At 52.3% G+C, this 12,846-nt stretch overlaps 1 protein-coding gene across 12 annotated transcripts in view; it reads right to left on the bottom strand.

Annotated features, from left to right (window-relative positions):
* ESRRB (estrogen related receptor beta) overlaps positions 1-12,846 on the bottom strand; it is a 172,645-nt gene that overhangs the window by 51,442 nt on the left and 108,357 nt on the right. For 11 of the 12 annotated variants that reach the window (XM_053673351.1, XM_053673353.1, XM_053673350.1 and 8 more), the window contains one exon: positions 4,395-4,804. In XM_053673351.1, the coding sequence (XP_053529326.1) occupies positions 4,395-4,804 (410 nt within the window). Of the gene's footprint in view, positions 1-4,394; positions 4,805-11,335; positions 11,355-12,846 lie in introns of those variants that run through there. The other variant, XM_053673355.1, reaches the window with a different exon arrangement.

Genomic DNA, 12,846 nt, shown 5'->3' with positions numbered 1-12,846 from the left:
CTGAATTGGGAGTGCAAGGAGAAACATTTGACGGTTAGCACTTGTTGCCTTTGGGGCGCTCCTGAGACACCTGCGTGGAAATGTTTGTTAGATGTTAAAGGAGCTGGAACTCATGGAGAGGTTGAGGGCAGGAGCTGTGGAATTGGGACTCTCGTCCTGATTCCAGGGGCCGTGGAAGGCATGGGCAGGAGGAAATTTTAAGCATTTAAGGAGACACTTAGAAGGTAAGTTAAGAACTGAGAGGAGGAAGAGAAGGGGAATGTTGGGGGCTGGGATAAGCTGTAGGGGAGTTGGCCTTGAAGCTATCCACTGACTTCCCCTCCCTCCTCTATATACTCCTCTTTGAAAATGGAATCTTTTCTTCGGGGAATCTAGAAGCTGAAATGTGAGGGGAGATTTCTTTCTTTCTTAACTGGAGATAAGTATTTAAATAATGAAAGCGAGAAGGAGACTACAGAGAGTGAGAAGAAGATAAAAAAGAGGAGATAATAGGTAGGAGGGTCCCTGGGAAGCAGAGAGGAAATAGATCCAAAGCCCGGCAGCGCTGGGCCCGAGGGAGGAGACACCTTCCATCAGTGACTGTGTGGCTATAAATAACGACACAGTCAGTGAGTGACAGACACTGCAGACGTGGGAGAGAGTGTGTTGTTTTGGTGGCAATAAGCCGGGGAAGTTCCCATCCAAAGCTTCCAGTTTCTCAGTGGAACGGGTGGCAAGGTCAATGCCGAGAATGAGAGAGGACTACACCAAGGAGTAGGGTTTGGAGAAGGCCCCAGGGCAGCTCCCCCAAAGATCTCCTCTTTGCTTTTCTACTTTGGGGGTCAGTGACAGGATCCAGAACCTTGCACTCAGCCGTAGGATCCAGAAGCCAGAGAAAGGGACTCCATCTCCTAGGGACAGGCTCACACTGCTCTAATGGAGAAAGTTGATGTAGAAGCCCAGAGAGGTCTGCGCCCTCAAGTACAGGGAGACACTGACCGGCCTAACCCAGTTCACTGCAAGCAGAAGACCTATGGGAGAACTAGATCACACCTGGCTGTCCTGGGCCAACTCCCTTTCCTGGAAGTGGTGCCTTAGTCAAGGCCCTCCTTGTATTCTATGCCCCCGGGGCGGATCAATGCTTTTAATGGGCACATTTCCCCCTTTGGATATGCTAGTAAATTGGATCAGTCAGAGGGTTAGCTCCTTTGGAGCTCAGGAAGGTGCCTTTTTTACATAACTCTGAGCTGGTCTACAGTGGGGACTGTCACCACAACCCCCAGCAGCCACAAGGAACTCCTCTCCACAGCAAAGAATCTGGCAAAAGTTGTAATGCACACTTAACAGGCAGGGGCACCACATCGACCTGGTTTGACGCTGTAGTGCAAGGGCAATGCCCATCTTTTCTGTAAGGGGCCAGACAGTGAATGTGTTGGGCTTTGTAGCCAGGACGTCTACGTCACAACTACTCGGTGCTGCTGCTGGATCGTCAAAGCAGCCATCGACTATATGAAAACCAAAGGGTGTGGCTGGTCTCCCAATAAACTTGATTTACAACAGCAGGTGGCCAGCCTGCAGCCTCTCCTGTCCCCACCTCTCCTACCCGCTCCAGCCACCTCTAGCACAGCCAAGCACACAGTCAGTGCTAGAGAAGAAATGACCGAGGCCTCTCCCCCTAAATCTGTTGTGACCACCTTGCTCTGCAAAGCTTCTTTCCCTATCGGCTTGGCACAGTCACTGAGTTGAGCAGGCGTACGTGACCAAAGGAGGGAGGTGGGTGTGAGCAAGCCTTGGCTTATTTGTGAATGGATCATTCCATGATGAAAGGCCCTCAGGGAAAGTTGTTGAACTCTTGAAAATATCCTTCTTAATTGGGTAGGTGCTTAGGAAGCTGCCCGAGGCTGCGCCTGCAGACCTGGGTGCCCTAAGCTCCGGGAGGGCAGCCCTACTCCTCCCTCTCCAGCTTCCCCTGCAGCTCCTCACTCAGAGCAGCGGCTCCATCAGTGCTCACTCGGTTCTCAGCTTGGCTCTGCGACCGTCCTGTTGATCACGGGCCATTTCTCCCCCCTCTTCTATGCTTTACTTATTTTTTTCCAATTTTTCTACAGTGATTACATTCAGAAACAACAGAATTAGGATCTTTGTCACAGCAAAACCAAACAGTTAATACAATAAGCCCAGTTTACTTTTCCCTATTCTAGATAGAAACCTTCTTCCGGTTAGAAACTCGAAACTCTCCTTGTGAGAAAGAGGAGAGAAAGGTTCGGTTTTGACTGCGCTAAAATGCTGCTGTTTGTCATTTGATTTCTAGGAAGAGATCATTATCCTATTCCCGGTAGCAAATTATTAAGACTATTTACAAATCCTCCTCCTGATTTGCTAAGGACGTTCTTTGCTGAGATTGTCAGTGGGGTCTCTGCGTCTGCCTCCAGAACACGTGATCCAGAACACAGGATCCAGAACCCGTGATCCAGAACACGTGACTGAGAACCGGCGATCCAGAACACGTGACTGAGAACCCGTGATCCAGAACTCTCTGGCTCATTTAAGAAGATGATAGGGAGGAGAAAAAGTAACCGTATCCTAAAAAGCAATTTTTCAAAACTGACTTCAGAGTCAATCCTACCAAGATCACTTCCCAGTTTGTGAAGAAAAAAAAATACACTATTTCAGTAACTTACATCTCGTGTCTACTTGTCCAATATCTGATGATATTGATTAGAAATCAGACTGGAGGTTTTCAACGCTGAGGCAGGAGCCAGACCCACCACGCAATGCTTTTCAAATCTAGAGGTGCCAGGGCCTCTCCCCAGACTTGGGGTACAAAGCCCGCAGGGACCAGATGCACGCGCTCACTGTGCTGGAGGCTAGTGCGGTGCCTGGTGCAAAAGTGCTCCATTCCTATTCGACGAAAGAAATCGTTACCCTGGCTCCATCTGGGGAAGGTTCAGGGGCTTTCACAAAACTGACTTTGTACTGCTTGGCTTTTTTGATCTGTTTGAATTTTTGCTATGTTTATTTTTTAAAAAAGAGTTCCTTTTTTAAGCAAAATACTATCTATGACTACAACAGCTAAAATAATTTAAATCCTGTTAAGTCAAAATAATTATAGTTTTATTTAAATATATGCAACTATAAAAGCTTGCTCTGTAAGATAACACAAATGGTAAATCCATTGTCTTAGCAATGTCTTAAGTGAAAATAATTATTACAAACACTTGTACTCGCTAGGTGCCGGTGCCTAGTCTAAGTGCTCGATACGTATTAACCCAACCCTCTCTACCTCTCCCTGTGAGGCAGGGACGTGTCCACGGCATTCGGCTGTATGGTAAGGAGTGGAGCCGTCTGACCCAGGAGCCCGGGGGCCAGCCGCTGCACCACAGCATCGCAACTGATCCGCAGAATCAGAAACATGCCGGATCTTAACACCCGCAATGGGTTTAACAGATAACTAGTTATCTAAAGAGGTCTCAACAAATCAGTATTTGTTGAGTGATTACCCTGAGATCATCCCAGGGAAGCTGGACCTGCCTCTTCCAAAAGGGAAGTCGGGGGAGGACTGCCTGGGGACAGGCAGGCAAGTCCTGGATGAGGCACCCAGGCCAGGGGTGCCCCTGGGTTTTCCCCTGGCTGGTTTGCAGTGTCCACCCCAAGGGCACTGCCTGTCTCAGGGATCTGCAGGAGCAGGGCCCTTTGTCCCCTCTGTCGCCAGCACCTGAAACAGTGCTCGGCAGATGCTTGGCTGAATGGGTGCTGCCAGTATTGTACCCACGCCTGCTGCTGCAGGAGGAAGCTCAGCTCCGCAGGACCAGCCGTCTCTCTGGGCTGGGCCTGTGCCTTGCACTTCATAACAGCCCATCATCATCCCCAGTGTAACTAGAGGTCCCTTTCCAGAGGGGACCCATCAGGGCTCTGGCACACCTTCATCAGAATGATTCGCTCCATTACCCACTGAAAGAGGCAGCCACCCCATAGACATGACTCAGCTGACATGCAGATGCATCGGAAAAACCCTGGAAAACAGGCCACGCTGGGGCCTGGATGAGGCGAGTGGTCCGGGGAACGTCTCCTTGCTCAGCCAGCTCGAGCCCACATGGAAAAGTCATGTTTCACTTGTGTAACAAGGGGGGCAAGGGAGAGAAAGACCCTTTATATTTCGAGAGGTGTGCAATATTTCCGCCCCAAATTAGCTTTTTGAGGGGCACACATTTGACAGTATCCCCCATCCCAGTGAGGGGTGCAGCTCCTCACAGCTCCTTTTCTGTGAGACAGAAAAGGGGAGCCCTTGAATCTCTGCTCCCAGCCCCCAGGCCTGACCTGGCAGCTGGGGGGTGGGTCATGTGGCCGCACGTTGGGCCGCAGGCCCGGGCACCCCCTCCCACACCCGTCCAGGGCCCCACTGGGCTGCCACCTACCTTGGATGGTCCTCTTGAAGAAGGCCTTGCAGGCCTCGCAGGAGGCCACGCCATAGTGGTAGCCAGAGGCAATGTCCCCACACACGAGGCACAGGCGCTTGGGGATGGCGTTCAGCATGTACTCGCACTTGATGGCCGAGTCCTCCATGATGCCACCCGCACAGTCCTCGTAGCTCTTGCGACACGGGGTGCTTCCCAGCCCGGCGCCTGCAAACATGGGCGGGGAGTCCAGACCATTGGCGTGGGCGCCCAGGGCCAGGCCAAAGGCGCCGCTGGTGTCCGACGAGCTACTGGGGCTGTGGTGGCTGAGGGCGTCAATGCCGGAGCACGGGCTGGACGGCTCCGTCTTGATGAAGGAGCCGCAGCTGGAGGTCAGGTGCCGGTCATCTGCGGACATTCTGTTCAGCAGCCTACAGACACAGAGGAAGGGAAGTCAAGTCTGAGGAGGCTGAGGTGTGACTGTCGCCAGGAATTAGCCCCGGCCCCAGGGAACCAGTGGGTGGAGCAGTGGGGAGGGGCTCTAAGCTAAGGCTTCCGTGAGATACAATTCAGTGGAGAAGATCAATTAGGCACAGCCTCCAGCAAGTTTCTGGCTTTACACCCCTCCTTTCCCAGCACCTTCTGAGTCTTTCAAAGAAAAACTGTTTGGTCAATAAACTTCAGACTAGGCAACTTGCCCTTTGCAAATTACTGACCTGAGGGTGACAAAAAGTGGTAGTAAACAATGTGGCCAAAATATTTGGCCAAGCTTCCCATGCAAGAATAAAAACCATGGTGGCTACAGTGGAAAAAGTCCCGGCATGCCAGGCCCTGGACCACACACTCTCAGGACAATGAGCTGGTAAACCAATTTTGCCCAGTCCCTCTGGGCCTTGGAGCTCGGAGCTTGGAACCGGGACGGGGAGCTTGGAGCCTCCCCCTCCCCGCACCGCCATCACTGAGATTGGAGCCAGAGATGCCAAAGGAGCCGGCCAGGGCAAGAAGCAGGGCTTGTGGCTCAGGTCCAGCTAAACTGGCTGCCCTCTGGGCTTTGCCACTGGCCCAGGGAACTTCTGGAGGGTAGCCGCAGACCCCCTCTCCCACTTCCAGGCCTCTGAGCCGGCAGCCTTCGGCCCAGCTCTTCCCCTCTGAGAGACAGCAGGGGGAAGCCTTCCAGTCCCTACTCCATGCTTCCTCAGCTGTTTCTGTTAACCTTAAATTTCAACCTTCCTGGCAGATCGCCTGACCGAAGCGTCATCAGCGAGACAGGGTCACTGAGAAGCACTGCATTGTTTCCCCGTAAGGAGAGCCCCTCCTCTTAGAACCTTGGTGGGTAGGTGGGCGGCAGGGTGCGACCCTCCCAGTCCCAGCTCCCCCGGTGAGGGGAAGGGCCTCTCTGGAATGGGCTGGAAAAGCTCACAACAGGGAGATGAGGTGCATGGTTAGGGAAGCCCAGCTGCTGCCCAGTTCCAGCCCTCTGGGGCCAGCAGGGGCCTGGAGTCAGGAGGCGGGTCAGGGCGCGTTAGTCCCTGGCCTGGCCTGGCCATATGGAGGTGAAGAGGAGGCCAAGGCTTGCTCCTGGGGAGCAGGTGAAAGGAAAGAGGGAAGGTCTTGGAGGCAGAAAAGAACTGGAGAGGTCCAAGGTGCAGCCCATGAGTGGCAAGAGGGCTCCTGGCTGAGAAGGAGGGTCTCAGAGCTAGGGGCTCCCATGGCGAAGCAGCCATAGTCCTTCTCCTGTTCCTTGGGGGGAGCCCCTGTGTTCTGAGCAGCCTACTGAGGGAAGGACTGGGCACTTCCTCACCGCCCCAAACCCCGCCCCCACCACACAACCTTGGTCACATGTCGCCAAATGCAACCTCGTGATGGGGAGGGGCCTTCCTTGTCCCTGGTCCCAGTACTGAGTTCATAGTCGATGTGCCCCCAGGGGCTGTCCCATTCATCTGCACTTGAAGATGCCTGGAGATAGGAAATCGCTGCCCCGGGACGGTTCTCAGGACAGTTCTAATCAGAAACTGGGCACTGCAGATTGCAAGATAAAAAATACCTGTAGGGCTCCTACTCTTAAGAAGTTTATTATTTCCTGGAATGTGGTGTTTGGAGATAGAGGCTCCCAGGTTCCTTGTGTTCCAAACTGAGCATCCTGAGTCCTCAAGTGCTAGGAGACACCTCTCCTGCAAGCCCCAGGTTTTGCTCACATTGGCCCAGCTGAGGGTCTGTCACCTGAGTCCTTTTACATGACTGGCTGGTGACCTGTCATCTCCCTGGGCTCCCCACAGCCACCTGCTTCCCCTGCATCCACCAGTGGGTCCTGATTTGTCCTCAGGAAACACCATCAGCCTGGCGGGGTATGTAAGACAGGAGAAAATCTGCTGGAGCAAACACTAGTGCACCTTTGGGTCCCTCCCCACAATGCCCTTGCGTGGGGCGGGCGGGCAGGGAGGGCTGACCAGGTGCTCTTTCATGTGTAACCCCCTCCCGCCCACTGCTGCAGACTCTGCAGTCCCCAGGAATATCCCAGGCCCTCTGTGGCAAACCTTGCTGGGTGAGACAGCTCCCAGCCCAGCCCTCTGTCCTCGCCCCTCTGCCTGAAATCCAGAGATCCGGGAAATACATTTGACATAAACAGTAATTAGAGCAGCTACTACCTGTGAGCATGTCCCTTGGATGTATGAGAAGCATGCGTCCTGCGGTAAGAAGAGAGGGAGCCCTGCAGCCATGCCCAGTGAACAGCAGGCCAGTAGTGTCCCCACTGTCTTCCCCCAGCTTCATGGCTCAGACAGCCCCAAAGGACACCAGGGCGGGGGGCCCCCTAAGCCTTTGGTTTCCCCTTCTACCGCTCTTTCTGGGTTCAGAAGGGCACAAAGCTTCCTGCAGTGTACTGGGCAGCCAGCACAAGCCTGGCAGCCAGCATAAGCCTCGCCCCCAGGCCTCGCCCCCAGGCCCAGGTCAGAGACCCTGGGGCTGAGAAGGAAGCAAGAACCAGTTGGATGCCTGAGCCCCAGCTGAGGGTGGGGCAATTCTAATGATTTCATTCTTGCAGTTTTCTGTTATCCAGGATCATTATTTTGGCCCCACTAGAATGTCTTTTCCAGGGACAGTCAACCTGTATTTCAGGCACCTACTATGGTGCTAAGTGCTAGCCAGATCAGGGGAACATGCCAGGCACGGCCCCAGATCTTGGAAGCCCTCGAGGAAAGTCAGGTGCTAACAAACACAAGCGTGCAGAGCTCCAGAAAGGGGCAGGTGGATGCAACACTGACAGGGGTCCCCTGGTGCGTGCGCCCCACTGGTCTGGCTTCATTCATGCAGATGTGATGACTGAAACCTTCTCCAGATCTTGCCAAATGTTCCAGGGGTAGAGGGTGCAAAATTGCCCCGAGCTGAACACCACTGACTTAGATGCATGAGGGAAGAGGGTGGACGAGGGGTACAGGAACTGAGGGATCAGCAAATGAATGGTGCAATTTCAGGACAGAGAGGCATGACATCAGAAAGGGTGGAAGTGAGGGCAACCGAGGCCTAGAGCGTGGTGGTTTCCAGGGAGGGAGAGTGGGGACAGGGGAAGAGTGTGGAGCGGGGGTGTGAAGCCTTGGTGGCAGGTCCAGGAGGGGGAGGCTGAGCGGGTTCCCAGGGAGTGCAGTCTTGGAATCAGGGGAGCTGGCTGACACTGTGCTCTGGGGAGGAGGGAGCCATGTAGATGGAGCCTGTCATCTGCAGTGGGCCTGGGCCCAGTTCCCAGCTGAGTCGATGACTATTGACTCTCCTCGGAGGGGCCAGATGCTGCGTCTAGGCGGCCTTTGAAAGAGTGGGGGTCAGCGGTCGAAATCCCTCAAGGCATCATTTTTCTGGTGATCTGTCCAGAACAGGAGCATGGCCAGAGCTGCCTTGGCCTCAGTTGGCCACCATCTGATTAAACAAGGCCTCCCTCCAACCCCACCCAGCGCTGCCCCTCGCCCTCCCAGTGACCAGGGTGGGGCCCTGTACCCCAGGGCAGCCTGAGCTCCAGGGGTGCCTGAGCTGATTTGGGGGCTCTCTGCCTCTGCTGGGCATCACAATGGGCTGCAGATTTTCCTAACATGGAGACCAGCAGAATCTTGGAAGTTCTGAGTGAAACCCAGCAGTTGAGGAGTTCTTCCATGGACCTCTAGCGGTATCACCACGAAACAATCACACATTTTTGAGCTGTCATCCCAGGCATCTATGGCCCTCGTGTCGCAAACTCCTGAAGAGAAGAGGGATAGCCTGGCCTGATTAGCCAGCGCCTGGCTCACTCCCCTCTGCAGGGCAGTGTCCACCCCACCACAAGCAGAGATCTGGGTCTCATGCAGAGGGGCTGCCCTCAGAGCCTTCCTTTGGCTCCTTACCGGGACCACCCCCTTCAGAGTGGAAAGAGGCAGCTGAGCCCCTTGCGGTTATGAGCCTGCCCTCTGGCACCAGATGGGCCAGTTCCATCATGTGAGTCAACAGGTCACCCTCTCTGGGCCTCAGGGTCCTGGTCTATAAATGGGCTCCACCACAGCTCTCACTCATGGGGTCGCTCTGGGCGAGCATGAGATAACCAATGCAGCGAGCACTCAGAGGATGCCAGCTGCCGCTGTGGTCTCCCAGGAAACCCTTCTAGAAAACCCAGAAGCTGGAGGCCTGTGGTTAAGCCCAGCGAAGCTCTTTCCTCACCAAGTCCCCAGATCTAGAAGAGCTCGTTGCACATTGAACTTGCCATGTATTAGGAGGGAAAGCGGTTGGTTAGGCAAATTAAAAGGATAAATAAGCATCATTCTACAGAAGAAAAATGGCTTCCGAACACTTGAGAGACTCTTATGTGCATTTCTGTGATTGGTTTGCTAAGCAGGGCCACCTAATCTATTCAAGGCAGCCAGCCCTCCGGCCCTGCAGCCAGGCTTGGTTAGGAATCAGCCTCTCAGGCACCTGGAAGAAACACAGCTGAACTTCCTTTAAAAATATTATTCAATTTGCATCTCTCTGATGGCTAGTGATGCTCAGCATTTCTTCATGTGTCTATGCACCCTCTGTGTGTCCTTCTTGGAGAAGTGTCTGTTCAGGTCCTTTGCCCATTTTTTGATTGGATTGCTTGTCTTCCTGGTGTGAAGTTGTGTGAGTTCTTTCTATATTTTGGAGCTCAAACTCTGTCTGAGGCGTCATTGGCAAATATGTTTTCCCATAGAGTTGACTCCATTTCCATTTTGTTGATGTTTTCTTCAGTTGTGCAGAAGCTTTTTAGTCTGGTAAGATCCCATTTGTTTATTCTTTCCTTTATAACCCCTGCCCTAGGGGATGCATCAGTGAAAATGTTGCTGTGTGGGATATCTGGAAAAACTGTGGTACCTTTATACAATGGAATACTATGCAGCAGAAAGAAAGAAGGAGCTCCTACCCTTCGCGACAGCATGGATGGAACTAGAGAGCATTATGCTGAGTGAAATAAGCCAGGTGGTGAAAGACAAATATCACATGATGTCACCTATATGTGGAACCTAATCAACAAAACAAATGAGCAAAATAGAACCAGGGACATGAAAATAAGGGACAAACTGACAGTGACTAGAGTGGGGGCAGATAATGGGGGAAAGAAGTGGAAGGGAGAAGCAAAGGAACATGAATAAAGGACTCGTGGGCACGGACAATGCAGGGGGGATTGACTGTGGGAGTGGGGGTGACAGGGTTGGAGTGAGCAAGGCAGGGAAATGTGGGACAACTGGAACTGGACAACAGTAAGTACAAAAAATATGATTCAAGAATGCAGAATGAATCTTTAGTGGGGGTTAGTTAGGATGGGGAGGACCACGTAATTAAATGTGAGTTAATATATATTTTTTCTTAAACCCGGAAGTTTCTTTAATTCAAATGGACCTTCCCCGAGTAGCCTGAATCACATATTTTAATAAATGGGGCTTTATCACCACTGTGTGATTGAAATCTTACATATGTATGTCTTTCGGTAGTAGATCCATTTTTCCGGATGGACACACCATCGCAGCTGGGGTCAGTGCATTGTAGGCGCCCAGAGATTCTCCTGCCTATACCGTGGCTTTCAGGTGAGAAACTAAAGCCTCAAGAAGTTGTGACTTGTTCAAAGCTACTGACTACAGAGCCAGGCTGGTGGGGGGCTGGTTGGGGGTTTAGAGACAGCAAGTTGGTGGTCTGCCCAGGAGAAGGGGCCGACTCAGGCAGTGGCCCGCCCACCAGCCTCCTTCACCACAGGGCTACCCTGCACACTGTTCTTGTGGTGTGACCTGGTCTCCTCAGTGATACCTGCCTAACTCTCTTTCTCTTTTCTCCCTGGGAGCCCCTCTGGGACCCGGGACTGCAAAACGACCCAATAGCAAACTGGCTTCAGTGAGAACCTTCCTCTCTGTGTGCTGGAGCTCGGGCAAAAATCTGTAATTAAGCATCTTGTCGTTAGAAGGATTAGTCAAAACCAGGCTGATCCCAGACAACTGATGGAAATCTCGTTCCACACAAATTATGGAATGGAAAATAATGACGGGTAATTAGTGCCTTCAATTGGGGCTTTTTACCCACGACTTTCCAGCTGCATCCATCATGATGAGAAGAGAGAGGTTCTGCCAATGGAGGGAGTGACGCCGGGACGTGGAGGCGGCTGCCTCGGGACAGCAGGGAGGGTCCGCAGCAGATGGCCATGGTGGGCTCAGACAGCGGCTGCTGCAAAGTAGGACCCCCACCCCTACCAGGGAGGCCAACTCCGTCTTGGTCATCTCAGTCGAGTGTCCTTAGGGAGGACCCCAAAGAACCTGGAGGCTCTCACTTTAGCCCATTTGGCCAACTCTGGCCTCTGACCGCCACAAAGGGAATGTCTGGAGGAAGGACAGCTTCACACATTCAGAATATGCCCCAAACACCCCTCTAGCAATCTTCCTTTCAGTGGCTATTGGAGAGCTGATGCCTTTGAACCTAACTCTTCTCAAGTCTATTTTTATGCTTACCCTGTACCAAGTACCGATGTGGCATAAGCATTCCACCTGCTGTCCTTGATCAGATCGGGCAGTTTCCAGATGACATGTGATCCAGCTGCTGGCCTTGGAGCCTTGGGGCTGCAGCTGTACTGCCTGAGTTTGAACTCCAGTTCTGTTTCATACAAGTTAGTTAACCTTTCTGCACCTCATTTTCCTCATCTGTAAAATGGGGGTGAACATTGTCACCTCATAGGGTCGTCTTGAGGATTACTGACTTAATACAGAAAAGAGTTTAGAACAGTGCCTGGTACACAGTAAATAAGTGCTCAATAAATAAATGTTAGCAGTTGGCACTCCTTTTTGGCAATGAGGAGATGGCTTCCATTCACAGCCTCTAAAAAATTCAATCCCATCGCAAGTGAGACTGTCTTACTCCCTCTCTCTTCCCATCACTCATCCATCTGTGCATCTACCTCACCACCCATTTAGTCACACATTTGCATGCCTCCCCACGTGCTGGAACTCCCACCGAGAAAGTCCCTTTTCAGGCAAAGGGGCCCCTCATTCAGGCACTACTAGAATCAACTATTAGAACTAACTAGCCTCTCTCCTAGGAGGGGACATCCCACTCCAGCATTCATTCTCTCTCACACATGTGCTCTCTGTCACACACACACACACGAGCTCCTGCAGGCACTGCCAAATCCTTACAGATCTCCATGCCACTGGCCCACCAGACTGTGCACCGGGAGTGTGCACCAGACCCAACAATGAGTCTCTCCCATGAGACCTGCAGCATCACATCTGCCTCTCTAGGGACAGAAGCAGTAAGATGGGCAGTTCAGGTGCGAACAAGGTCACACTTCACCCCCATGTGCAGTGAGGGAGAAGACTATGGAAGCTGGCAGCAGAGGAGGGTGCTGGCCAGGGGCAGATTCCTGGGAGCAAGCCTCTGTCGTGGTTGGTGGGTGTTCACAAGCCCAGCAGCACCTCTGCTCAGGTGAGTGAGAAGAATGTGATCCCTTCACTCTACAGCTCAGACACAGCAGGTTCTGACACGTGACCAAAAGGACAATTTACACACCATCTCATTCATCCACCCCTCCCTTCCTCATCCATTTCATTGCCAATTCTTGAGTATCTGTGGAGGTGGGGCAGATACTTGCCAGCCCTATGGACTATTACTGCCCTCAAGGAGTGACAAGTCCCTATTTCACTGACTCTAAGCTACACCATTTTTTTCCTGTTTTAACATCTTGGCAATCAGAATGCATCTTAAACTGATAGCATGTCATAGTTTAATTTAATTAGTGGTTCCAGAAATAATGGTGTCTAACAATAGATGATGTCATAGACTCAATGAAATATGGTAATGATAGCTGAGACTGTAAGGAGTCCACCCAAATCAACTTCATTTTCTTCTGGACACCAGAAAGAGTACCTTTCCCAGTTTCCCTTTCGGTTAGCTGTGGCCACCTTGCTGGCCAATGGGATGTGGACAAAGTGATATAAGCCCCTCCCCCTTTCTGGCCCATAAAAAT

This window comes from Artibeus jamaicensis, unplaced genomic scaffold (assembly GCF_021234435.1).
Source record: "Artibeus jamaicensis isolate MK-2021 breed Jamaican fruit bat unplaced genomic scaffold, CSHL_Jam_final contig_851, whole genome shotgun sequence".
NCBI classification, from domain to species: domain Eukaryota; kingdom Metazoa; phylum Chordata; class Mammalia; order Chiroptera; family Phyllostomidae; genus Artibeus; species Artibeus jamaicensis.
The sequence above is the reverse complement of the archived record's forward strand: the minus strand, read 5'-3'. Positions and strand labels throughout refer to the sequence as shown.